Here is a 27,717-nt window from a genome sequence, read left to right as displayed (position 1 = left end):
ACCCCCCCCCCCCCCGAATTTCAAACCCAGTTGTCTAATTGGTACATTCATCTGGCCTAAGACTACTTCTGTTAATGGTTCCATCTTCCTCCCAGTTATCGAGGTTTGAAACATTGCCTTTCCTTCCACATCATTGCCTTCCACCCACATTCCAGCCCATCACCACGTCCTGCACTCAGCTTCTCCTCTCCTGTTGATGCCCTGGTTTGGAAAAGAGAGTGCTTGTTTTCGAGGCACCAAAGCACTGGTTTGATGGCATTTCTATACTGCTCTGTACGGTGTTTCTGTATATGCTCATCTTGTCAGTGTTAGATTGCAAATTCCTCAAAGGCCAGAATTATGTATTTAATTTTCAAAGCTTTGAACAGGTGTTTACCACCTACTGGGCAATAAGGAAATGATGATCAAGATAAGGGCCTGCCCTGGCTGGTGTTATAGATATGTGACGTCCCAGAATCACACAAGTTAGAACTGGAAACCAGATTAGAAACGAAGGGAAACTTGTGCAACTGACTTTTCAGTTGGTTGGGGCATGGTCCTGTGCACTGAATGGTTGTCCCTTTGCTTCTTGGTCAGGGCACATGCCTGGATTGTGGGTTTGATCCCGTTAGGGGGCGTGCAGGAGGCAGCTGGATGTTTCACTCTCACATGGATGGTTCTCTCTCCCTCTCCTTTCCTTGCTCTCTAAAAAGCAATAAAAAATATTTTTTAAAAAATGAGGGCCCCACCTTCAAGAGATCACACACCTGAACAAGTGGAGGTTGAGTGGAGACAAAAATACTTACTGCAGAATACATGATAAGTTTTCTGTGGTTCCATGGTTGAGTTGCTGTCTTCATATGATTGAGGATTTCACCGACCAGGACACCTAAAAGAAGATAGAGCAACTGTGGAGCTAGACCAAACATGGGCTTCTATTTTAGTTAATAAGCTTTCAGTTAATTCATACTTAGTGATTCTCTCTGCCGTGATTCTCAAGACTTAAGAAGAGAGGAAAAGAACTCATTTCGGCTGACCATCAGCCATGGGCTAGCCGTGTGATTTACATGCATTATTTCACTGAATTCTGACTTGTGCAATTGACTGTGTAAGTTAGGAGGCTGAGCAATGTGGAAGGAATTTCAGATGGCTTTTTCCCAGTAGTTGTTAGCCCATGCTCCCCTCCAGGGCAGACCTGAAGTGACCGCATGGTGTGAACTTCTCTGTCTTCACCTCTCTTGCTTCCACTCTCTGGCAGTCAGACCTGCTGGAGACCATGGGAGAAAGCAGCTCTCTGGTCGTCTGTCCAGTTCATGGCCTGATTCCTGCGGACCATTTCTGTAGGTTTCCTGGGTGTCACTATTAGGGGGCCATGCAGCATCTTTAGCTTCATGTGTCTTCATAGCTGAGAGATTCTGCCCTTCATATCTGGTAGTTGTGGCTCCCGCGGTGGTGAAAGGCGGATGCACAACTCGGTCTCCATCCTGTTTTCAGATGCTGAAGGCTGAGGGTCCCTTGTGGTGCCAGGTGCTGTTTGGGGAGCATGTTGCCTCAGGGATTCCGCCATCATCACCTGAAGACCCCTTGTGTCTCTGTTGGTGGTCTCTCTACTCTATTACACATGTGCTCGCTTGTCTTAAGAATGAGCAGTTTTTGCTTATTTATTTATTTTTTTTTGGAATGAGCAGGACATTGATGTTAATAGACACAGACTGAGCAGCTTCAATGGGCCAGATACTTTGCTAGGTGAATCACACATTTCCTGTCCTCAGAAAGCTCATAAAATAGTCAGAAGATACTTTATTGGTCTGTATACCAATAAGCACAATAAAGGATAATTATGGGGTGGGGGGAGGTGACCTGATTTCTGTAGATGCTGGAACTTTTTTGATTAAAAATGGAAGAAGCTGGCCAGGCCAGTGTGGCTGAACATTGACCCAGGGTCGATTCTGGCCAGGGCACATGCCCACATTGTGGGCTTGATCCCTAGTGGGGGGCATGCAAGAGGCAGCCAATCAATGATTCTCTCTTACCACTGATGTCTCTATTTCTCTCCCTCTCTCCCTTCCTCTCTCTGAAATCAATAAAAACATATTTAAAAAATAAAAAACAAAAACAAAATTTTTTTTTGTAGCAGCTGGATACTACATCTCCAACAGGCCTACATCTTTCTGTCCCAGGGAAGGTTGCCTTCAGGGAGCCCTTAAGAACTTCAGTTTGATCTTCATGCCACATCAGTACTAAACCCTGAAGCTAAGTTTCTGTGGGTCATGACAGCCATCTTTCATCAACTTGCCCCTTGTTAGCAGGTGCCTTTGCAGCAGGCTTCAGCGCTGATGATGGAATGCTGTTAGCTCTTGGCCGGGAGTGATTGTATGCCTGGTCTTCGGAGAAACTAAGGGGAACTATCACAAGTATCCCCAAGTTCTGGCATCCTAGTAATGATGTCTTATAGGAGGGGAAACTGAGACTCAGGGAGGTTCAGAGACCTGTCCAAGATTACACAACTCCGAGCAGACAGGCTGAGCTTCTCTGAACCCAGCATGTCCTACTTCACAACCCTTGCTCTTAGTCATTAGACCATGCTGCAATATAAGCTAGCTGCTGAGTTCCCCATTGCATCATTTATTGAATCTGCATAAACTAGACAAAATGCCATTGATTGAAAGACATCAACGCCAGTTCCCTTACTCTTGGGCCACAGCACGATTGGCACACTTTTTCTGAAAAGGGCCAGATAGTAGACATTTTAGGCCTTGTGGGCCATAGGGTCTGTCGCAGCTGTTCACTCTCGGGTGGAAGCACAAAGGCAGCCATAGGCATGACCGGAGAATGAGTGTGGCTGGGTTTCAATAACATTTTATTTACCAAAAAATAGTGGGCTGGATTTGGACTACAGGGTGTGGTTTGCCAACCCCTGATCTAGAGCACACAGAGATTTCCATCAGTATGAGTATGACCAGCCATATATTTCTAAGCAAACTGTAAGGATTTTCTTGGTGTGTGTGTGTGTGTGTGTGTGTGTGTGTAGCAGGTGAGTTTAGGGCATATATTACCCACCAGTGTCACCCCGGAAACCAACTGATAGGACAAAAAGTTTTGGCAGAGGTCCGAAGCTGCTGCTCAATGTCCTGATGTTCCCATGTGACTCTGTTACCCAGAAAACACATGTTTTCTCTGCAGGGTGGCGTCCAGTCACTTCATCATTCAACAAGCACTCAGCTGACAAGTCTCTCTTGTCTAGCCAGATCGGAACAATAGGCTGAGCTAGTGTTTTGGCAGGTATCACTCAGGAAAAAATTTCCTGGCTTATCAACAGCACCGGACTTCCTCCAGAAAAATGCAGATTCTGATTCAGCTGGTATGAGGTGGGGCCTGAGATTTTGCATTGCTAGCCCCATGATAGGTGATGTTGCAGGTCCTTGGACTGCATTTTCAGTGGCAAGGGGCTGAACTCCTGAGCCCATGACTAGGTTGGAGGAAAGAAATCAAGAGTCCTGCCTCCACCATCTAATGGGTCTTGGTATTAAGTCATAATGTTGGTACCTGGGGGTACAAGTATGAGGCCTGGTGTTTATATAGCCAATGAAGCCCAACTTTCACCCTCTGCATCATTTCATTATTTAGTGCAAAGGATGAAGCTGTTTTCTGGGCTCTGTCCTTTACACACAGTCTGTATCCTACCTGCTGATTTCCTCCAATATACCAGATCCTATCAAAGACTCATCTCTGGATGCTCTCGCTTCCCAAAAGGCTGGATCTTGCTGCCCATACCCTTAGTATGGAGTTAGAACTTCTGTATTTCTACCATGTCTGCCTCTGTGCCATGCAATCAAGACTTCTGTGACAGTAGGCCTGCGACTTCCTCACATCACTAATGACCACTGTCCTAGGCATTTGCCACAAGCTACTTTGAACGCCTCATATGGAGTTGCTCTTGACCATCCAGACTTCATGTCTCACTAGCAGCTCTTCTGGTTATAGCTTCCATCACTCTTTCTTGGAAGCTATAATGGACTCCTCTTCTGGCTGGCGATTTGCATTCTTTCTCTAGCTATGTAGTCCCAAGCGAACTTCCTCCCAGTGTGGTCCAACCACCAGGATGCTTTGCTTCTCTGTATTCTTCTGGGATTCTGCTGAACTTGTCCTGACCCCATGAAAATAGAGTCTGGCCATGGATGGCGTCCTGCTGTAATTGTACCGTTTTCCTCAAACTGTGTAGAGTATGTGACTTGAACCATCTCCTATGGCATGGGATTGCTTCATTGTTATGTCAGCCTGACATCATGGACCTTCTCTTGCTCTCCATCCTTAGTTTTAATGTCTATATTAACAACACCTGAACCTGACACACCCTTTGTTGTCTTGGACCTCCTACCTGATGCCCTCAGAGGCCTCAGTGTCTATCTCCATCCTGCCTGGTCCTGGCTTCTTTCTTCCACCCACCTGTCCTGATTATAAGGGCTTGGCATCCTCTTGCCTGGGTTACCTTCATTATGATAAGATGTCTCATGCCACGAGGGGCCATAGCTGAGGAGAAGCATTACTGAGAAATAAACACTTTGTAACACCAATGGGAAAATTTAAGCAGAGTCATAAGCTTGCCAATTGCAATAGGTATTATTCTGAAGGCTAGAATCAGTCTGCAAAATATGTTTGATTAACTTTCGAAATAGCTACCGCCAAGGGTTTCGGGAAAATAGGCCACTTTTGTCATACAACCCACTTGAAAAATTCATCCTTGAGGCCACTGGACACATTGATTTTCACAGGGCTCAGATACAAAATCCTTGATTCTTTGATCTGAAGAGGATGAAAAGTATCATTTAGCTTTAGTCCAAAGCCTTCATTTTCCAGATGGGAAAACTAAGGCCCAGGGTGGGTAATACTAAGAATTATAATAACGCATAACATTTATCCTCAGCATATTATGTCCCAGGTAGTGTCTGTCCTAAGCCTTTTGAATATTTTCGTGCATTTTAATCTTTATGACCTATGAAGTGGATATCATTATTATCCTGGTTTTGCATCAGGGAAACTGGTAGGTACAAGAGTGATCAAGTGATTTTTCCAAAGCCGCATGGCTGATTAGCGGTGGAACCAGGACTTAGACCTGTATCATGCAACCACAAATTCAATTTGCTCCTCTCATTTTTTAAAATGTACTTACCCCCCTGTAGTCTAGATTTCTCTTTCTGCTTGTGAATTCCATACAGGGACAGGAGGGACAATGCTGACAATTCTTTCAACTTAGTCATGGTGTCCCCTGTGGCCCAGGAGGGTAACGTGAAATTGTGAACACTCTGCAGCAAAGAAAAAGGGAGGAAAGGTGTATTTTTATTTCTGAGTGCCCTCTTTGTTCTTTCACCCCATGGAACTACTGGGTCCAGCCTTCTGTGTCCTGTGTTTCCTTCTAGGAAAACTTTACTCTGTGATAAATAGTGGCATTGATTTTCAGAAGAAAAAGTCACAGAAACTAGTCTGCCCCCTCCTACTAAGTCCATAGCTTTGGGCTTAACTCTGGGTCAACGGATAATTCATATTTTTCAGAGTAAGGGTGTGGTAGGGCAAGAATATACCTTATTCTCTTATGAGAGGTTTAGAAATATTTTTATTAACCTTGGGGGAAGACCAAGCCAACAGGATTAGATGATATTTCCTTAAAAGCTGAATGAGCGGCCTAAAAGGATGGATGGGAAGGTAAGATATTTCTAGAGCCTTCGATAATATACTCCTACTCCCATCAGCTTACAGTTCACTGCCTCTTGAGGAAAGCCTGCCCCTTGCGCACAGAAGGCATTTGGTAAATTGATGACTGAATTATACAGCAGGGCAGACAGAGATGCTGTGCCAATATTTATTATCTGCCATGAAAGTTAATTACGCTTGCCTAAATTTCAAAGGCGAGAGAGAGAGAGAGAGAGAGACACCAAAGAAAAGTGAGAAGTGAGGAAACAAGAGAGAGGGAGGTGAAAAAGAACCACGCACCATGACCACATTATCTAGTAACTCAGATCAAACTGTAGTAAGGAAGAAAGAAAAAAAATAAAGACTGGAACTAAAATGTGGGCTCTTGTCTCCATTGAAGAGTGTTTATAAATAGACTAACAGCTTCTGTGAAACAGGTGCTGATGAAAAAGTAAGAATATTGGGAACGTAGTGTGTGCTTGGGAGGGGGGCAAACGGTGTCACCTGTTATTGCGATGGAACTATGAAAGCGATTGCTGCCCCGCAGACACTCATGAGGACCGCAGAATGAGGAGTGGACATGAGTTTTGTCAGACTTTCCCCCCAGGATTCCGTGAACTGGTTGGGAAACCAGGACTGTAGAGTATTCCTTTTGGCCAGCAGGTGGAGCACGTGAGTGAGAAGCACCACGTGCCCCTGAAAAACTCAGTAGTTAATTTAGCTTCAAAGGTTATTTTGTATGCATTACATGGCAAGGAAGAGATCCTTTCCTGATAAACCATTTTCAATAGTGGCTTAAAGTTGGTTTTCTTGTTTTATATGCAGAAATCAGATTAATTTTTTTTAATCTTACTGTACAATAACATTGTGTTTTTCATTAAAATCCATGACAGGAGCCCAACATTTCTGAGTGACTGAAAAATAAGCGACAAGGCACAGAAGAAACGCCATTTTGTTTGCAATTTTCTAAAGGGTGAAAACATAAATAATGGTGAGGAGAAGTCAGGATGTTCGAGCTAATATAAAGAAGGCCTGAATTATGTTTCAATATCAAAGAAAGTATAAGTAATACACCTGCAAAAAAAAAAAGCAAAAGAAAATGTATTCATCTATTTCAAAGTAGGCATAAATCAAAATCAGATTTCAAGTTCATTTTTAATATATTTTTTCTTTTACCTCACAAAATAAAGGGTCGTAGATTTTACTCCAAATTCCGAAAAGGTCCTTGCCATGGTATCCTGACAATTTTGGCAACGTTTCCATAAAATCCTGAAACACATGGAGAGGGAAAGACATTTCTACGCCAGGTTTCACGTCATTGTGGATATTTTGGGCTGCCCCACATATTATAGGATGTTTAGTAGTATCCCCGGCCTCTACTGACTAGATTACCCCTGCTGGGAACTGTTATTCTTTACAGAAATGTGTGCCAGTATTACTGGCTATAATGCCAACCCAGCCAGAGTGGCTCAGTGGTTGAGCATCAACCCATGAACCAAGAGGTTCAATGACCAGTCAGGGCACATGATCTGGTTATGGGCTTGATCCCCAGTGGGGGTGTGCAGGAGGCAGCTGATCAATGTTTCTATCTCTTTATCCTTTTCCCTTCCTCTCTCTAAAAAATCAATGAAGCCGAAACCGGTTTGGCTCTGTGGATAGAGCGTCAGCCTGCGGACTGAAGGGTCCCGGGTTCGATTCCGGTGAAGGGCATGTACCTGGGTTGCGGGCACATTCGGTGGGAGATAAAAAATATTTTTATTGCCGAATCCGGTTTGGCTCTGTGGATAGAGCGTCAGCCTGCGGACTGAAGGGTCCCGGGTTCGATTCCGGTGAAGGGCATGTACCTGGGTTGCGGGCACATTCCCGGTGGGAGATGTGCAGGAGGCAGCTGATCAATGTCTCTCTCTCATCGATGTTTCTAACTCTCTATCTCTCTCCCTTCCTCTCTGTAAAAAATCAATAAAATATATTTTTAAAAAATCAATGAAAAACATATCTAAATTTTTTTTTTTTTTTACAAATACTAATTGATCATTTCTCATTACTGCATTCAAAGTGTAAGCAAAGGCTGGCTTACCGCCACATGCTTTTTGTTTGTCCTGGAAGCAGACTGAAGTGCACTGCCTCAAAATTCTTTTTGGAAGTAGGTTACGTATAACTCACATATAAATCAGTGGCCAAGGTGAGAAGGGAAAGCATGCCCCAGGTCAAAGGACCCCAAGACAACACAGCAGAACCAGGACCTGGTGTCTGGCTGTAAGTGTGAAATTTGGATGAGATGCAAACGTTCTCTATGTGCTATATTATTCTTAGATTGCTACGTTAATGAGACCCACCACTCAGCTATCTGCCTGTGTGTCCAAGGGAAGCAATTTCTGGGAAGCATTTTGGAAGATAATTTACCTTTTGCATAGTCTTGAAAAGAGGCATTTCACAAAGTAGAAACATTAAAAAAACACACACACACAAAAACCTATCCTTTGTATATAGTAGGCCCAGCCCCTCAGCCTCACAATAATGCAGATCATCTTAGACTTGCATTTATGCTGAGCCAGCTACACACTTTCACATGGTTCCGCTCAGGGACATGGGTATAAGATTCCAAAGGGACTGGCTTCTTTCTGCCCGTGGTCCCAGCACAGCATGGGGAAGAGGAAGTGATGACTGACCTTCATTAAACAGCCTCACTGATTGCCTACCAGTGGTCGGCAAACTCATTCGTCAACAGAGCCAAATACCAACAGTACAACAATTGAAATTTCTTTTGAGAGCCGAATTTTTTAACTTAAACTATATAGGTAGGTACATTGTTATTAACTTAATTAGGGTCCTCCTAAGGCTTAGGAAGAGCCACACTCAAGGGGCCTAGACCAGCCACTGCAGGCCCATTCCACCCACACTTTCAAGAAGCTGCAGCTCCGCCCTTGGACTTGGCCCTCATACTCGTGCACACTTGAAAAGACACCATTTGTAACCTTGTAAGGCTGCAGCCTCTTCTGGAATTCTTCCGATTTCAAAGTCTCGCTCTCTAGTTCTTGAAAACGAGGGCAGTTCTTGAAAGGCAGGAATAGCAACTGAGGACAAAAGAAAAATCATAAAACCTTTGTTAGTCAGAAGAACTTTGCTAAGGAAGCTGCAGCCATACTTTAAACATTAGGTGCAAAGAGACATTCATAAGAGATTCAAATGTGTTTTGAGCTAAATGGAAATCCTAAAATTGAGGGGGAAGAGGTAAGGGATCTGCTGGTCTTAAAAGTAGTATATGAACCCAGAACTGGAAATCATTTTTTTCCCCTTTCATGAACTTGCCTACAGAGAACTGTGCTATTGGTAAATATTCACACTTCCTGGTTTTTCCATGTGAAATAATAACCAATCTCTTGCTTCCCTCTGACCCCTTTTATTTTCTAGATGCACATGAGTACAGAGAAATGAATTACAGGTTCTGGAAAGAATCTTGAGAGATCAAGTAAACGATTCATTGACTTAATTCTTGCAAATTTGCAGACTGTTGTTAAAATAAGGGCACATATTAAATCAATAGAAAAATACAGTTAAAGACCTATTGTGAGGACAAAGTGACCATGCAAAAATAAGTTTAAACCCAACAAGCTGTTGTAGCTTTAACCATCCTCTACAGGTTGGTGACTCCCGAGTTTATTTTGTTGCTCTTGTTTTCCCCCTGTGGCTAGTCCTGAATTTCTAGCCCTCGGTAGTTATCAATACTTGGATGGTTCTCTTCCTCCCCAAATGTAACATGTACAAAGCTGAGCTCAACTTCTTCATTTTGAACCGTTTCCTCTTTGCCATCTCTCTACTGTTGCCTAAGGCAAGATGATCATCCTGCTTCATGAGCTCATCTCTTTTGCTTGCTGATTTCAAAATATTTCCAGAAGAGACCCCTTTTCCTGATCTTCCTTGTCCCTTTCCCGTCCGAGCCACCCAAACCTGTGTTTCAACCACTGAGAGCTTCCTGTTGGATAGGTCGGTGTCCACCCTTCCTACCTTCCCATGCCGTCTCCACAAACAGCCCCACAAATCCTTTTTGTTTGATTTGTGTAAACACGAATCCTTTTACAGCCTCGGTCAGATCATGCCATCCTGTGCTTTATAATCCTCATTGGCTTTCCATCTTACTTGGAGCAAAACCTAAACTCACAGTTGGCCTCTAGTGACTGCTCGGCCCTGCGTCCCACTGCCCTCCTCACTCACTCCTCTCCAGCAACACTGTGGCCTGGGATGTCCCTTGGACACACAAGGCTTGAGGTCTCTGCAGACTGTTTCCTGCTTGAGACACTCCCCCACTGACTCCCACCCCGGATTTTCTAACCATCCTGCCCAGCCACCACATTGCCTTGCTTTATTTCCCTCAAGGAGCTCATCACCATCTGAAATTATTTTATTTCTTTATTTCTTATCTATTTCCTATAAAATATAGACTCGAGGACAACCAGATCTTGACTATCCTGTTCACGCATGTGTCATCAATGCCTGGAACTGGGCCTGGCATATTAATAGCCACTGAGAAAACACTTTTTTATATAAGTTGCTTCCTGTCATTTCTGAGTCTGTGTGTCACTTGTCTTACCTGTCTTTCCTTCCCCTAATGTCTTTGCCATCTAATTTCAAGCCCTCACTTCCTTATTTCTGAATTGCTTCCACCATGTCAGAGGCTCACGTATCTTTTCCTTCTAAGTCACTGTCAGACAAATGCCTCAAAGCACTACTCATCATCCATGTATGGTATTGAAGAAGGTATACTTTAAAATTTTTTTAATTTTAATTTTTCAATTACAGTTGATAGTCTGAAAAAAAAAGTATACTTTTATATCTACTGTTTTATGTCCAATTTCATTGCATGGCTTTCAAATTTTTCCATAGTTAGAAATGACACTCTTGAGGGAAAAAGCACAAGACTGTTCATTTAAAGGTCGAGGCTTTAATGAATTATTTCACCTTTCTAGACTTGTTTCCTCATCCCACATATTGAAAGAATCAGGCTGAAAATATATAGAACTAGAGACCCAGTGCACGCAATTCGTGCACTGGTAGGGTCCCTAGCTTCTGCCAGCTGCTGGCCAGGGCCTCCCTCCCTTCCCCCGACCGGCCCCACCCCCTGGTCGAACTCCCAGTCGAGGGGACTATTGGCATACTATGCTTTTATCATATAGGATCATACCTAAATATCTGCCAGACATTTGAAGTTTACAAAGTCTTTTCCATTTCTTAACTAACTTATTTTTCTCAAATCCCTATGAAGGAGTTAGGGGGCGACTGTTGTTCTCATTTTACAGAAAAGGAAACTGAGGTGCTGGAAGGTTACTCAAGGTCAAGTGTCTGAAGTAATTGGCTCTCAGACCGAGGTTTTTCCCAACTTTAAATCTAGCCCTCCTTTTATAAGACACTGCCATTCAGCCCCATGATTCCTTCTGGCTATTAAATTTGGATTTTCTGATCTGTACCCAAGACAGCTTCCTTCTTTCTAAATATGAACTCGGAACATAGAAGGGCAAGCACTCCGTTTATTCACTCACTGCCCTCCGGCTGCCTTCCTCTCTTTCCTACCCCTCCTCCAAGGCCTGGTTCAAGTTCTCACTCTGTCCACGAAGACCTGAATGACTGACTGACAGTCCTTTGGTAGCTCCATGTACATCTCATTCTCTGACTTCCTTCAGCATGTACAGCTTGTATTTTAAATCACTGCTCACCATCTTGCGTTGTATGCTACACATTTCACACGTGAATCTTTTTCATCAAATGGATCCATAAATTAACGAAGAAACCTGGCATCATATTTCTCTACATCACTTAGCACAGCTCTGGGGATAACTTTGTATTGCTTGATTTTATTAGATTTCTTAGTTGATATTAGAGGACTGTTTTTATCTGAGAGAGTAGGGAGCTGGAAGCCATAGGTAGGTAATCTTGTTTCTCTCTTCTTCTCCCTCACTCTCCCTGTTTTTCTCTTCCTCTTCTAAGAGCACCTATATTCTCTTTACCATTTAATTTAATTACTACCTTTCCGGATTAAGGATTTAACAGCTACCTTGGTCTACCGTGGCTAAATTTAGTGTTGCTGTCCACTCTTTAAGCAGCAAAGGCTGTGTTGAAAGTGACTTTTTTTCTTTTTGGAAGAATATATTCACAAACTCCTAAGAATACGGATAGTCATGATACCTCACTCCTGATTATGTGATGGAAAGAGGCATAAATAAATAACCCTGACTTTTCAGGAAACACTAGAAAAATTGTCTGGAATAGATTTACCTAGAGTGAGGTTGACAGGGTTGGGAAAAATTCTAAGTCACCAGATGTCGCAATTGAATCACATTTCCAAGAGCCCTGGCGGGGCCAAGAGGATAGCAACCTACCCCAGAGTTGTCTGGGCTACAGTCAGGGTCCAGTGGTCATGCTGAGCTCATAGAGAGATGAGATGGTCATGCTTTTACTGTGACTGCAGAGGGATTAGAAGGATTCCTTGTCCTAAACCCGTGGTCGGCAAACTGCGGCTCTCGAGCCACATGCGGCTCTTTGGCCCCTTGAGTGTGGCTCTTCCTAGGCCTTAGGAGTACCCTAATTAATAACAATGTGCCTACCTATATAGTTTAAGTTTAAAAAATTTGGCTCTCAAAAGAAATTTCAATCGTTGTACTGTTGATATTTGGCACTGTTGACTAATGAGTTTGCCGACCACTGTCCTAAACTATTTCCTTCATATAGTCTTAGATTCTACACCTGGGAGATGAGTTAGATTTATTACTATTAAAAAATAGCAATTCCTCTGAAAAGGTTAAAGAATTATTGATCAGTCCTACCCAGTGTAAATAAACTTGAGTTTCTCTCAAAGCAGCTTGCCTTACAGCACTAGTTCTCAGACTTGGCTGTCTCTGGAGTCATCTAGAGAGATTATTTTAAAAACACTGATGTCTGGCCCTGCTGGTGTGGCTCAGTTGGTTGGAGTGTCATCCCATACACCAGAAAGGTTGTGGGTTTGATCCCTGGTGGGGACCATATGGGAGGCAACCGGTCAATGCTTCTCTATCACATTGATGTTTCTCTCTCACTCTCTCCCTTCCTCTCTCTCTAATATCAATAAAAACATATCCTCAGATGAGGCTTAAAAAAATACTGATGCCTGGGTTCCAACCTCAGAGATGCTAACTTGTTATGGAGAGTCCCCTGGGCATTAGGAGTTTTACGAAATTGTCAGGTGATTCTAATATGTAGCTAAATTTGAGAAGCACTAGTTTCCAGAGAAGAAAATTGTTCTGGAATTGCCTGGTTCCAGCAGTGATGCTTACCAGTTGTGTGGCTTTGGGTCCATTTTGTTTAACTTCTCTAAGCACTTATTTCCCTGGCTATCAAAGGAGAACAATAATATTGTCCATTCAAAAGAAAATATAATGACACATAAAAAGTGTTGTGTACCGATCATATATTCAATTCAATTCTTTTTTTTCCTACCTGGAAATGGGGATTTTTCATGGGGTAAAGAGGTCTTAGGATGTTCTGTGATGAAGGAGAACCTGTGTGGGGCACCAAAGAATTAAACACTGGGAGCCGTGTGTGTGTGTGTGTGTGTGTGTGTGTGTGTATATGTGTGTGTGTGTGTGTGTGTAGATAGATAGGGACAAATTGCCAAAAGTTGAAAGAGTGACAAAACAAAATAGATGATAAAGATCCAAAGAGACATTCTGTTCCTACTCTCTCTTGCCTTGGGCTTTCTATGACCTACATTGTCCTTTGCACTTTTATTTAGGAAAAAAATTAAGGCTGCACAGCCCAAGAAGAGTCCAGACTCCCAAATCCACAAGTATTGAGCAACCTGCCTCCCGCCTTCCAGGCCCAATAGAATCTCCTGGTTTTCCCAGAATACTGACCCGATCTTCCACAAGAGGGACTGTGTGCACTGGGATGGGCTGCCAGGGCAGGTTGGGATTCCAGAGGCTAATACCCTCGGGGGGAAACAGGGCTGCAAGGTTTGTCATGGCACTCATCAACGTCCGGTCAATGTCTGTGCTGCGAACATAAACCTAGAGTGGGAAAATCAAAGTAGAATCCAACTGAGAGGAACTGTGGGTTTTTCCTGTGCAGCTAGTACCTGAGAAAGGACAGGATATCCACACCAAAATATTAGCAAACATTGTGATAGCATCATGATCATAAGATCTGTTATGGAAGAGACAGTATTATGAGCATGCCATGCTATAAAGCAATCTGCTATGCCAATACAGTGGGGCCTTGACTTATGAGTGTCCCGACTAACAAGTTTTTTGAGATATGAGCCGTCTCTCGGCCGATTTTTTGCTCTGAGTTGCAAGCTAAAATTCAGGTTACGAGCCAGCTTCAGATATCCCACCGCTAGTTGGCGCAGTGAACGTCACAGTGAACGTCACAACATCAGCCCAGCATCACGTGTCTCACTCGTTCACTTTAATGATTTGACATACGAGTAATTTGAGTTAAGAGCTCTGTCATGGAACAAATTAAACTCGTAAGTCAAGGTCCCACTGTAGTTGAATTGACAAAAGAGACCAATTAAGTGGAGGCTACGTGTCTTGACTTGCCAAGCTAAAGTATTTACCGTAGTTGTCCTTAACATTTTAGCTCACTCATATTCATAATGTTTTAGGAACAAAATATTTAGGAACAAAATATATTAGAAGAATACATTTCTAAGCAAGATTATCTGTTGGGAAATAGGCAAAGCACTTTGAGAAATGCAACATTATGTTAAATTCTTTCAGAGGGACAAGGTTCCCACTTCTAGTTCCCCAACTTGCCTGTTGATGTTTATAGGACTCATTCAAGAATTTTCCATATCTTTTCCTTATATACTCTCCAAGTTCATAATGCTGCTCCATGCCCAACTAGGGGAAAAAATAAAAGCACAAATTACTGAAAGTAAGTTCTGTGACTCTTATCTATGCACCTCATCTCTCCTCATTAAATGAGTGAATAATAGTGTACTTTGAGAGTTCCACAACAACACATTTTTAAATGAAAAAAAGAAAAAATAAGCTGTATTTTTTAGTCATGACTCCCTGAGAAAACTCTTTACCTTCATTACCACTTAACATAGAGCCTTGTACAGTTAATAATTGGTGATGAATCTGATCTACATAAATGATTCATCCCTGGTGTGGTAGAGCATTCAATGGTCATCTTTGTTGGCAGAACAGTCAAAGGGCTGGTTGACCACTTAGGGGGTTGGTGGAAGAAATTCAACCATTAAGAGGTTGGATTTGATGAATCTGCAGATCACATCAACCTCTGGGTGCAATGTTTTATTATTTGTAGTTTATTTATGCGTGGTACATGAAAAACTGGAGCCTGTTACTCAAAGTATGGTCTGTGGAACATCAGTATTAGCATCATTTTGGAGTATGTTAGAAACCAAATTCCTGGGCCCCACCTAGTTTGAGGATGAGCTCAGGAATCGGTTTTTAACAAGCTCACGAAGGCTGTGACGGCCAGTAATCACTGAGAAGCATTACTTTAGCTCAGTGATCCCTAAGCCTATCTGTGCATCAGAAGCAAAATGTATCCAGGGGTGCTTGTTGAAATGCAGATTCCTCGGCATTTCCCCCCAAGATTCCTGCTCATTAAATCCTGGGTGTAGTCCTGGAATCTGCATTTTAACAACTGCCTCGAGTGATTCAGACCCATGTAGTAGAACACCATGCTTTGAGAAGCGCTGCGTTCAGGTCTGTCATTAACCCAGAGCTTCACCAGAGTGTCAGGAGTCAAAGAGGATGTGGTCACCGTGGCTTCTGCTTGGCCCCACACGCTCATTTGCTTGTCACTCCTGGCCACCACTATCATCACCACCCCTCTAGAATGGGGAAGAAGGTAATGGGAGCAATGTGTAATTTGAGGTTTGTGAGTTCACTGGATGATCTGGGTAGCTGAATAAGCTGGTATTTTGGGTCCATACATTGTTCTAACTTAAAACTGACTTCTGATGAAACAATCATCTTCTATAGAGCGGTGGTTTTCACACTTTATCTTGCACAGAATCATATGGAGAGCTCATTCAAACAAAGATTCCCAGGCTTCCACCCCAGAGTTTCTGGTTCAGTGGGTGGGGCCAAAGAATTTAGTTCCAAGGTCCCAGGGACCACACTTTGAGAACCACTGATCTATAAAGCCATCACTTGTCCTTATGTAGATTGGAAGTACCTGGTCAAGGACAAGATTTGAACTCTAGAACTTTTGCTGCTTCATGAGGGTCTATGTACCAACACCAATGGCATCACCATTGCATTTCACCAGGAAGTTTGTTAGAAATGCAGAATCCCAGGTCCCATGTCAGACCTGCTGAATTAGAATCTGCGTTTTGACAGGATCTCTACATGATTCATTTGCACTTGAAAGCTTGAGAAACACCCCTATAGGAGGATCTGATGGTTAGTCAAGAAAGTCTCAGATGAAAAATACAGATACCACAGTCTGCAAGAATCTTTTAGCCTTACTGAAAAAGCACAGTAAGGGAACCGGAGTCTAACTAGAACCATAGTTATTGAGAAGCAGCCCTGAATTATTGTAATACCTCTTAGTCAAGAAGCTACAAGCTGGGTAGGCTGTGGAGGGAAGAGGTCTGACTTGGGAGCCAGGAGATGCTGGCCTCAAACAACCTCTCTGAGTTTCCGCCTCTATTAAACAGTGTAGTTGAATTAGGGCAGTACTTTTCAGCTCTGGCTGCACATTTGAATCAACTGATCAACCAAGGCGCTTCTAAAAATCCTATATCCAGGCCACACTTGGCACCAATTCAAGAATCTCTCAGGCAGACATCAATATTTTTTAAAGCTGTGCCCTGGCTGGTGTGGTTCTGTGGATGGAACATCGGCCTGCTCACTGAAGGGTCATGGGTTTGATTCTAGGTCAAGAGCATGTACCTGGGTTGCAGGTAAGATCCCAGGCCTGTTGGAGCTCATGTGGGAGGCAACCAGTTGGTGAGTCTGTCTCACATCTCTCTCTCTCTCTCTCCCTCCTTCCCTCCCTTCCTCCCTCCCTCCCTCCCTCCTTCCCAGCATCCCTTCCACTTTCTCTAAAACTCAATGGAAAGAATATCTATCTTTGGGTGAGGATTAACAACAATAACAACAACACTTTTTAAAGCTCTTCCAATAATTCCAATGTTTGGCCAAGATTAAGACCCATTAGTGTTGCAAATATCCAACTCTAAACATTCTTGAACATCTTCTTAATATATTTAAACAGTGCATTGATCAGAACAGAAGCAATGCACCTAGCCTTATGGCTCCAAACAGAAGAGCCATCCACTCTTACAGTGCAGGGTGGCGGGCACTGGAGCATGGAGCAGAGACCACATTTGCCTCTGTTTCGCAGTTCACCTTCTCCTTCGGCGCTCTGTAGGGAAGTAGGACTTTCTGTGTGTAAGTGACCCCTTAAAAAGAAGGCTTAAACCCAACATATCTAGCTGATAAGAAATCAAATTTGGGTCCTAGCTGGTTTTGCTCAGTGGATAGTGTCGGCCTGTGGACTGAAGGGTCCCAGGTCAAGGGCACATGCCAGGGTTATGGGTTATAGGGGGCATTCAGGAGGCAGCTGATCAATGATTCTCTCCCTCTCCCTTCCTCTCTGAAATCAATAAAAATATATTTTTTAAAATTGAAACAGGAAATTCTATATACTTTTGTGCAGTTATTAGTCACTAAGGCTGATTTGGACATGACCAGAAATTAACAAGGCTAACCATTAGTTCCTCTTGTTCCACAATTGAAACACATTTGAGACTTTTTAGATCCCACGTAATTGTGCAAAATATTTTTCCAGATCTGTGTAACGAAAGTGGTTTTATGGTTTCGGTGGATTACAAACCCCACAATGTTTAGTTTCCTTTGAGACTTATCACCAACTTTAGCTAAAAATCCAACCAACCTGAGTGAGTTGGCCAAATCCTTGCGGCCAGGAGGTTTCTTTAATGGGGTCATTAGGAAAGGTTTCAATGGGACTCCGGTCTCCATGCCTAAAAACCTGAAAATAGATTAAGACAGTAATGTTATAAATTTCATTTTGGTATTTGGCCTCTACTCATCATAATAGATATTTTTCTAAACCACTGGTTCTCAATCTTGGCTGCTCATACCATCACTTGGGGAGTTAAAAATATTCTGAGCCACTCCTAGTGATTTTGTTTTATGAATTTGGGGTACGGCCAGGGCATCAGGATTTTAAAAACCTTCCCAGGTAAATCGTAGGTTAAGAACCATTGTTCTAAAATCACTAACACTTTTCCTGTGTCTCAGGTAAAGCAAGTAACAAATGATTAGCCGTTAGGAGGCAGACCATCCGCAGATGGAGACTGGTTTGTGCATCGGACAGGACGAGAAGGAACACAAAGCTCAGTAAGATCTCTTTATTGCAGATGCACTCTGATGAGGAGTAGTCTTCCCTTAATTGTGGTTACAGTAATAATGGTGTCAACATTTTTGCCTATAATAAAATGCTTCATAGAAATTGCAACTATTTTGCATCAATGATACTTTAGTTTTTAGGAGGTTGGAGGTAAAGGAATTGCGGCGGGGAGATGAGAAGAGCGAATTCTCTATACTTTAAGGACATACTTTGGACATGTACACATGTCATGCTATTTTTTTAAATTGATTTCAGAGAGAGGAAGGGAGAGGGAGAGAGGGATAGAAACATCAATGATGAGAATCATTGATCTGTTGCCTCCTGCACACCCCATAACTCAGACATGTGCCCTGACCAGAAATCGAACTGTGACCTTCTGGTTCATGGGTTGATGCTCAACTACTGAGCCCCACTGGTTGGTATGTCATGCTATTTTGAGTGCCCATTTTACTCTTTGGGGTGCAGCCTGAACTTTTGAAACCTTGATTATAATATGTTTTCTGAGCAGTATACCAAGCCAAACACAAAGTTATTTTATAAACAAAAGATAGGGAAAAAAAAACACTCAAGAAGTACAAGATGGCTCCATCCTGTTTGGCTCAGTGGATAGAGCGTCGGCCCTCGAGCTGAAAGGTCCTGGGTTCAACTCCAGTCAAGGGCACATACCTCGGTTGCAGGCTTGATTCCTGACCCTGGTTAGGACTCATGCGGGAGGCAACCAATTCATGTGTCCCTCTCACATTGATGTTTCTCTCTATTTCTCCCCCTCCACTCTCTCTAAAAATCAATGGGAAAATATCCTTGTGCAGGAGGCAGCTGATCAATGATTCTCTCGCATCATCAATGTTTCTATCTCTCTCTCCCTCTCCCTTCCTCTCTGAAGTGGGTGAGGATTAACCAGAAGAAGAAGGAGGAGGAGGAGGAGGAGGAAGAAGAAGAAGAAGAAGAAGAAGAAGAAGAAGAAGAAGAAGAACAACAACAACAACAACAACAACAACAAGATGAAGTCTACATTGATGCCAGCACACACATTTAATTGCACTTTTCACTTATACTACCTGGCTAAGATGCTCCACTGAAAAGAAAGCCAGGAGGCTGTTCTTTTGAAATTCTGTAAAAGAGCTCAGTAGACACTGAATAAGAAAGAGTATCAAAGCTTTAGCCATCTTTGAGGCCGTGAGGGAGGTTCTAAGACTTTGGTTGTGTCTCTGGTGTCTGAAGAAAACTGATCTTTTGGTCCCTAAACCAGCAATTTTCAACAGGTGTGCTCAAGAAATTTTAAAACATGCAATACCTGGCTATTTAGTCAGGGACACTGACCTCTTTCCCCTTAGATTGTAAAAAAAAAATGACAACAGCCAACACAACAATAGCTGTTTGGTGTGAATGAATCAAAAGTATACCTATTTTTTAAAAATCAGATTGGCGTGTGCCACAGAATTTTGGTAATTAGTTTATGTGTGCCATGAGATGAGAAAGGTAGAAAATCGCTTCCCTAAAGTAAAATCTCATTAGAACAGGCCACAGCAAATACAGGGCTAATGGTGCAGTGGGCCTTAAAAAACCATCTGGGTCAGGTAAGGAATTACTGTAATAAATGGTGCCCTCATGGCAGGAAGAAGGGCCACATATTCTCCGATGAGCACCTGCAGTTATTTGTCACCTAGAGTGACTTGGTTATGACCAGAGATTATTGAGGCTAAACATTAGTGCTTCTCTTATCACAATAGAAACACACTTCAGACTTTTACTTCCCAAAATAGTACATGCAAAACACTTTCCCAGATCTGAGTAACTAGAGTTGTTATATGGTTTCAATAGATTATAAACTCCACATTGTTTCATTTCCCTGTTTTCTCAGCTTCAGTACTGTTGACATTTGTGTTGGGTAATTAGTTCCTTGTGAGGAGCTGCCCTATGCCTTATAGGATGTTTAGCAGCATCCTTAGCCTATGCCCACTAGATGACAGTAGCATTCCCCACTTGTGACAACCAAAAAGGCATGTGCCCTGACTGGGAATCGAACCATGACTCCTGGTTCATAGGTCCACGCTCAACCACTGAGCCACCGCGGCCAGGCAGACCTCAAGTGCTTTAAAAAAAAAAGTCAATCAGAATGTGTTACTTGGTTGCTTAGAATCCTCTCATTCTGTTTAAATTTATTTGGCAGAAAATCGTAAAGATATACAAAAGTAGAGATTGTTATAGTGAACCCCTGCCTACGCTCAGACATCATATAATTTCAGGCATTATATCATTTCTTATTGCTCTTTGCATAAAATTATAATTTCCTTACTCTGGCTCACAAGATCCTACCTGATCTGGCCCTGCCCACCATAATCTTCTCACCTTACATTTTTGCTAAACGTGGTTAGTCACCAAGCCCTCCTGCTGGCCCATCCATCCGATATAATAAATTTGTTCCAGCCTCAGAGTGTTGATGTCCTACCTGCCTCAAATGGCCTGTTTCTACTTCTTCCCCTGGGGCTGGAGGAGGGGGAGGTAGGGGAAGATTACACACACACACACACACATACACACACACAGTCGCTAATTCACATCTGTCCTGGGAAAGGCACCCTCTGCGGAGAGGCCTCCCCTTGACCACAGGTTACAAAGTAATTCCTGCTCCATCTCTCTCCCTTCCCCCGGTTCTATTTTTTCCCCTATTTTCTTGGGTTTTGTGTGTATGTGTATCTGGCATCTCTTCTCCCCCTAAATTCCTTGGCAGTAGAAGCCTTGCTGTCATGGGCACCGCTATATCCCCAACACAGTGCTGGCACACAGGACGCACATGCTCCCACACAGCAAGATGCCCCGCACTCTGCCCAGCGAGATGCCTGTGAAGGACATGTAGGCCTAGGGGGCCACTGAGCCCAGGAGAGACCCTGGAGGGTTGTTCGTGAGTGGAGGCCAGAGCCCTGGTTTTGTTTGCCAGTAGAGAGTTTTCCCTGGTCCCTCTTTTAGATGCCAACCAATTTGTAGGCGTGGCTCCGGACAGTTACAGCTGGAGTCCCCAGCACCCAGTATGTCCCAAAGAAGTTCCAGTTCCTCTTTAATACCAAGATAATATTACACGCCTTGCTGGGTCATTTGGGGGATTCAAAATACAAATGTAAGAGCCTAGCATCTAGTGGATGCTCACAATATGGTAGCTGCGATTCTTACTTTGATAGAAGCAGAAGATAACATTTATAGGCCTTGAGAAGTTCCTGCCTGTGTTCTAAGGTATTGTTCAAACATGAACAATTAAGATGAAAGCAAATAAAAGGGCAGTCGCCAGTCTTATTCTAGAGAAAAGTTATGAAGGAAAGGACAAGTAAGTCAGTGGATCAGTAAGTCAGACCGTGGTTGGAGTGAATAAATTCTGTTTAACTCTTGAGTCGCATTTTAAATTTTTATTTTTTCTAGTTTTTATTGGGCCAGGGACCCAAAGCTGGGAAGAAAAATGAACAAACTTAAAAGAAAAAAAGACATGTAAATACTTTATCCTTTTTAGAACAAAAAGAATAGAAAAGAAAAACAAATCCTGGCATTTTAATTAACTGGTTATGAATGTTACAAAAAGCACACATGGGATAATTGTATGTATTATGTAAGTGTATGTATGTTAATAATAGTTACAATGTTTGGGGCATTTACCAGACAGGCTTATAAGCACTTCTAAGTATTAACTCAATGAAGACTCACAACAACTCCATGAAGTACTATTATCCCCATTTTACTGATGATGAAACTGAGGCACAGAAAGGTTAAGTTACTCATCAAAAGCCACACCGCTAGTAAGGGGTAGAGCTGTAATCAAACTCAGGTGGTCTGCACATTTAAACACGATGCTATGGTGTGCTGTGTAGTACACAGTATTGTAAGTTTCTTCGGTGTTTATAGTTCATATTAATTTTTAAGACTTTCAAATGTTTAATGCCTCATATATATCCCACCTCCATGACCTCATCATCTTTCCAGCAACCAAAATTGAAAACTCAGAGTAATTTTGGTTTCTCTTTTTTTCCTTATTATTCAACTCATAGGGATTCTGCCTTCACAATTTTTTTTTTTTTTTAAAGAAGTTCATCCTTTATTTTCCAACTCAGGTCTTTACTGTGCTTTTCCTGAACTGTGGTAGCATCCTCTCCCTGTCCTCCCCTCCTGCCTTTTCCTTCCTCAAACCATACTGCAGATGTGCCACCTCCAAGAGAAAATGAATTATAATTCATAGTGGGTAAGACTTGAGTACAAAGAGGTGACATAGTTAGTCTAAGGGTCTAGGTAGTCTAAGGTTATAGTGTAGATAATGATCTAGTATCTTACATTCCCTTTTCTTGGATCCCTTTCAGTTACACATGTGCTTAACTACCAAGTTTCCTTATTAATTTTATAAACTAGAAAGTACAATTTGTATTTTATTAAGTTTATAAGCTCAAAAATAATAAAGGATTATCTAGAACCCTGAGGACATCATGCTAAGTAAGGCAAGTAATTCACAAAAGGACAAATACTGTATGATTTCACTTATATGAAATATATAGAGTAGTCAGATTCATAGTCAGAAAGTAGGATGGTGGTTGCCAGGGGCTGAGGGGAGGGGAGAATGGGGAGTTGCTGTATACAGGGTATGGAGTTTCTGTTTTCAAGATGAAAAATGTTGGGACAGCCCTAGCCTGTTTGGCTCAGTGGATAGAGCGTCGGCCTGCGTACTGAAAGGTCCCAGGTTTGATTCTGGTCAAGGGCACATGCCTGGATTGTGGGCTCGATCCCCAGTGGGGGGCGTGCAGGAGACAGCCGATCAATGATTCTCTCTCATCATTGATGTTTCTATCTCTCTCTCCCTCTCCCTTCCTCTCTGAAATCAATAAAAAATATATTTAAAAAAAAGAAAAAGAAAAAAGTTGGGACATATGTAATCCTTTCAACAATAAAGATTTTTTGAAAAAATAAAAGAATTAATTCCACAGAAACAAACAAACAAAAAACTGAGGTAAGAAGTAATATATTCAATGAAAAAGATATAACATTTATCCAAGCTTTGTAATTCAGAGCAAATAGATATATTATCAATATGTCCCTCCAAATTTTATAGCAAGATAACTGTGTATCAAGAGAGGTATTACTTATTTGTAATTGTCTAAAAATACATTATCTTAGACAAGTGCTTTCACTGGAAGAATATTTGTGATAATTAAATCAATTGTTTTTGTGTTTAAAAAAGAAAGATGAAAAGAATTCTGGGGTTGGATGGTTTTAATAGTAGCACCGCAATATGAATACACCTAATGCCACCAAAATGCACACTTAAAATGGTTAAGATGGGAATAATTTTATGTTCTGTGCACTTTACCACAATTTTAAACAAGAATAATTAAAGATCAGCTAGATTTTATCCAAAAGGTTGGGAAGCTTCTGTTTCAGCTGATGACTTCACATTTGTAACGTGGTTACTCTTTCATATGGATGTCATGACATTTGAACCTAAAGACAACTCTGTGAGGTAGGAAGTCTAGTTATGGTCATTCTCCCCAACTTTAAGTTTGGGGAAAACTTGAGACTCAGCTGGATTCAGTGGCCTGTCTGTGGTCTCATATCAGGTAAGTGATTCTGGAACTTGAATCAGTGAAAGTTTAACGTTTTCCTAGGTATGGCTTTCTTTCCACTTTTATTTTGGCACATAGCACTAGAGAATTTAGAACAGTATTGGGCTGCCCACCTGAGGAGTAACTTGCCAATGTTTCCTTTCCCGGAGGAGTGAGGAAGAACCCTGAAGGTCTGAGGTCCCTGGAAAAGCATGATGGCCAGCCTCATTTGAATTTGCCCAACCACAGTGTGGAAGTTACTCATCCCAGTGTAGAGATACTGTGCTTAAGATTTAGAGGCTATTTTCTTACAGGATATTCTATGGCCTGAGTAAGAATTTTGCAAGGTTAACAATAAAGAATAAGAAGAGCTTATACGGTGACTCTCATTTTTGTTGTTAATCCTCACCCAAGGATATTTTTCCATTGATTTTTAGAGAGAGTGGTAGGGAGCGTGGAGAAGGAGAGACAGACAGAGATGTGGATGTGAGAGAGACACATTGATTCGTTGTCTCCCACACTCCACCTGACTGGGGCCGGGTATCGAACCCTCAACCCTTTGAAGTGCAGGCTGAGGTGACTCATCATCTCTTTCTTTGTAAAACCTTGGTGGAATGAGGAGCTTTTATCTCTGTCTGAGATCACCTGAACTTGTGGTTTTCCCCTTGTTTGGGGAGAGAGAATGCTTTCAAAAGGCATCTCCCTATTTATGGATGGAATAATGATGTACAGGATTACAGTAGGAGTGTGTGAGCATACGGATGAAACAAGATTGCCCATGAGTGATAATTATTGAAGCTGGTACATTAGGATTCAACAATTTAAAAATAGCAATTCTCTAAGGGTTTCCTACGGCATACTCTCTGGAAAAAAGGAGGTAGATTCTGAAGTCAAAATTTAGGAAATACAATTTACAAAATCCTTTCTTTGAAAGCTACAGTATAATGGGAGTCCTGCATTTAAGAGACCTTGAAACACAATTTAAAGCATGCTCAATTCCCAAAGCTGATTTGACTATTGAAACCCACTTCACCAAGCAATGTCTATCAATAGCTAGTCCAACTAGCATTCTATGGGGCACACTTTGGTGAACCTGTTTTAGAGGATCATGTGGTGACCCTGCTTATGAGACAGAACAAGGACCAAGGCCAGTCTCCTGTCCTTCCTGCCAAGAACAGCTTTTCCGAGTTGGGGGAGATTTATTTATTTTGGATCACAGAAGAAAAGGGAGAAAACCACCTGCGGATTATAAATTAAGACAACACTCCAAACCTTTACAGGTTGATCTCAGCTCCAGGTGCTGGGTTTTATGCACATAACAGGAACATACTGTCCAGTGAGGCAGGGCATGGCTCTGGGATCATACAGCCTGGGTCCAAATCTTAGCTGTGTGACCATGGGCAAGTTGCTTAACCTCTTTGTGTCTCAATTTTTTTCATCTATAAAGTAGGGATCATAAAAAACCTTATAGGGTGGTTGCCAGATGCCCAAATATCGCATGGAACCTACTAACACTAAAAAATTATTTGCGGTTTACCTGACATTAAAATTTCACGGGACATCCTGTGCTCTCCTGGCAACACTACTTTATAGGGTGGTTGGGAGGATTATGTGAAATAATCCATTTTGAACTCTCAGAACAGTGTTTGCATCTGCCATTCATGGAAGAAAGCTGTGGTAGGAGAAATTGTTAACATTGGCTTTGTGTGAGAATTGTTCATTGTTTTTGGCTGCCAGTGAACTACCTCTGTAAGGTTTTTCTTAGGGAAGACTTAAGTGGGACTCCCTAAACTTATGTTAACTAAGAGTGGAGGAGAGTTTGGTAGTCAAGGGAAGTTGGCCTGGGCTGTAGTAAAACACGGAGGAGACCCAAACACAGGCAGTTCACTGAGGGTTGACTGTAATATCTCAGAGAAGGTCACTACTGAACTGGCTTATCACAGGTTTACAGCATTGCAGGGCAATTTCTGCAATTCCCACCCTTGCTCAATGCACATGTTGGCAAAGGAACTCATGCACAGAACTAAAAGTCTAACTCGCATGGATTTCCCTCTGTAACTGAAAGTCTAACTTCCCATGGTAGTGCACTATATTACACAGCGTTTTCAGCACAGGAGCCTGACAGCTGGTGAATCGTCTGTAAATAAATTGATGGTATATTTCTCTGGTTCTCTCTCTCTCTCTCATTGTTGACTCATGACCTAGTAAAGATTTACTGGACTAAGAATCATGACTTGCATAAACTCGTGGCTATGAAATTTTCTTTTTTTTTATAGAAGGAAAAGGAGTTTTGACTACACTTAAGCTGACAAAATAGGAACGTCATGTTTAATTTTTAAGAACATTCTAAAAATAAATCATGAACATTCTTACAGAGAGAAAAATCTACATATTTATCAGCATACTTTCACGAGCAAAGGAAAAATGTGAAAGAGAAAGAGGGAGAGGACCTGTGAAAGACAAGGAAAGGGTCAGGGGCAGAAACAGATCAAAGAGAAACAGAGATACAGAGAAAATCAGACACAAACAGAAACCAACAGAAGGATTCATTCCAGAACTCCTATGTAAAGTGGTAAATCCCCTTTATTTTGCAAACTCTTTCTATTTTTAAAACTGTGCCAACAGTATATTTTCTTTCCCGAACATCATGCATTAGGCAGCCTTAACCCGCCCCCGCCCCCCGCCACCTTTTCTCATAACCTGACACACATATGGGTGGGGAAAAACATGATTTCAGTGGTCAAACAAATCGATGTATCAGGAAGTCATCCTAGAACGCTTAAGTTTAGTTTCACTTCTCTGTTTCAAACACTGTTTGTAAATTTACTGATAAACAGAAGGATTTCTTCACTCAGAAATGACTGGGTTTTTTGGGGGTTTGCAAACAAATCATCATTAAATGGAATGAAGCTAGTTCAGCCCCTGGTACTAAACAGCGTCCACTCTGTGGCTTCTTCTACCGGCTGGATTGGCTGTCAAAAGGAGCCTGCATTTGAGGCAGCTGTGAAGAAAGTGGATACAGGAGGAACATGGGCAAAGGCAAAAATACCCAAACCAAACACCTTTGCATCAGCACACGTTAAAACTTCACTCCCAGGAACTTGCGAAACCTGATTATTCACTCTCCCAGTTTGGTCTCCCCAAGGCAACAAACAAGGGTAACCAGAAACCTGACACTCGATGTTCAGACCCTGCTGGTCACAGTTTTGAGAGAAAAGCAGTGAGAAAAGAGTACTCACCAGGGTCACAAACTTCAGCTCCTTAGCTCCCACACCTGGGTCAAGCCAGAAGGAAAGCAGAAGCAAGAAGCTAAGGCTGGTTGCCCTGGCCCCCAGGCACCGGGCAGCTGTCATGCTGGGGAGAGCTGCTGCTGGCAGGACCTAGGAGGTGCAACTTCCCCTGCAAAAGCCATTAAAGGGGAAGCTATTTAATCAAGAATTAAAAGAGAAGGAGGAGCTGGGAGGAGCCAGACTCCTAACTTGTAAAACCTCCAGGTAGCTTGGGGCGGGGTTTGGCACGGTCAGATTAATTTTGGGGCCAGGTGTTAGAGATCACAATCTTCTGGATTTCAGTTGGAAGGAGACTCAGGGAAGGGAATGCTGTAGCTCAAGGTGGCAGAGCAAATTCGAAGGCGTTTTTTTGTTTTGTTTTGTTTTTGAGTTTAGCTTTATCTTTCCTTTCGATGGGGTGTGATTCAGCTTTTGCGCTGTGGCTGTCACTTGGGAAAAAGATTTACCCCGGCTTTGGAAGCCTTAAGCCAGTCATGATTCATCTTTTGGGAGTCCAGAATTCTAAGGGGTGAACTATGGAAGAAACTGGTGGTGTAATAGGATAGTAAGAAGCTAGGAAAATTCCAGGATAAGTGGAAGAGGGAAAGCGGTAGTAAGAAGTTAAGGTGAAAGCTTGCTGCCCTGGCCACCAGGCGCGGGGAGCAACGGGCAGCGGTAGCTAGTCCCAGGCTAACCCCCTGAACCTGTTGCCAAGGCCCCCTTTTCTCTGACTTCCCAGTGAGCCAAAGCAGCCCAGCCTAGGCTCTCCTGTTACTTCTTCTATGCCCTTCCTTGTTTCACTGTCCTCAGTATATTTTTGCTGTGGT

At 42.4% G+C, this 27,717-nt stretch overlaps 1 protein-coding gene across 3 annotated transcripts in view; it reads right to left on the bottom strand.

Annotated features, from left to right (window-relative positions):
• The window catches only part of ACPP (acid phosphatase, prostate), a 43,473-nt gene extending 16,407 nt beyond the window's left edge, over positions 1-27,066 (bottom strand). For 2 of the 3 annotated variants that reach the window (XM_006770200.2, XM_015568114.1), the window contains exons 1-8: positions 26,861-27,063; positions 17,575-17,670; positions 14,451-14,537; positions 13,548-13,700; positions 8,643-8,741; positions 6,844-6,936; positions 5,150-5,282; positions 786-868 (exon numbers count right to left, since the gene is read on the bottom strand). In XM_006770200.2, coding sequence (XP_006770263.1) covers positions 786-868; positions 5,150-5,282; positions 6,844-6,936; positions 8,643-8,741; positions 13,548-13,700; positions 14,451-14,537; positions 17,575-17,670; positions 26,861-26,974 — 858 coding nt within the window. In that variant the 5' untranslated portion in view covers positions 26,975-27,063. Of the gene's footprint in view, positions 1-785; positions 869-5,149; positions 5,283-6,843; positions 6,937-8,642; positions 8,742-13,547; positions 13,701-14,450; positions 14,538-17,574; positions 17,671-26,860 lie in introns of all 3 variants that reach the window. The other variant, XM_015568115.1, reaches the window with a different exon arrangement.
• Between the last annotated feature and the right edge of the window lie 651 nt (positions 27,067-27,717).

Source organism: Myotis davidii, unplaced genomic scaffold (assembly GCF_000327345.1).
Source record: "Myotis davidii unplaced genomic scaffold, ASM32734v1 scaffold962, whole genome shotgun sequence".
NCBI lineage: Eukaryota > Metazoa > Chordata > Mammalia > Chiroptera > Vespertilionidae > Myotis > Myotis davidii.
The sequence above is the reverse complement of the archived record's forward strand: the minus strand, read 5'-3'. Positions and strand labels throughout refer to the sequence as shown.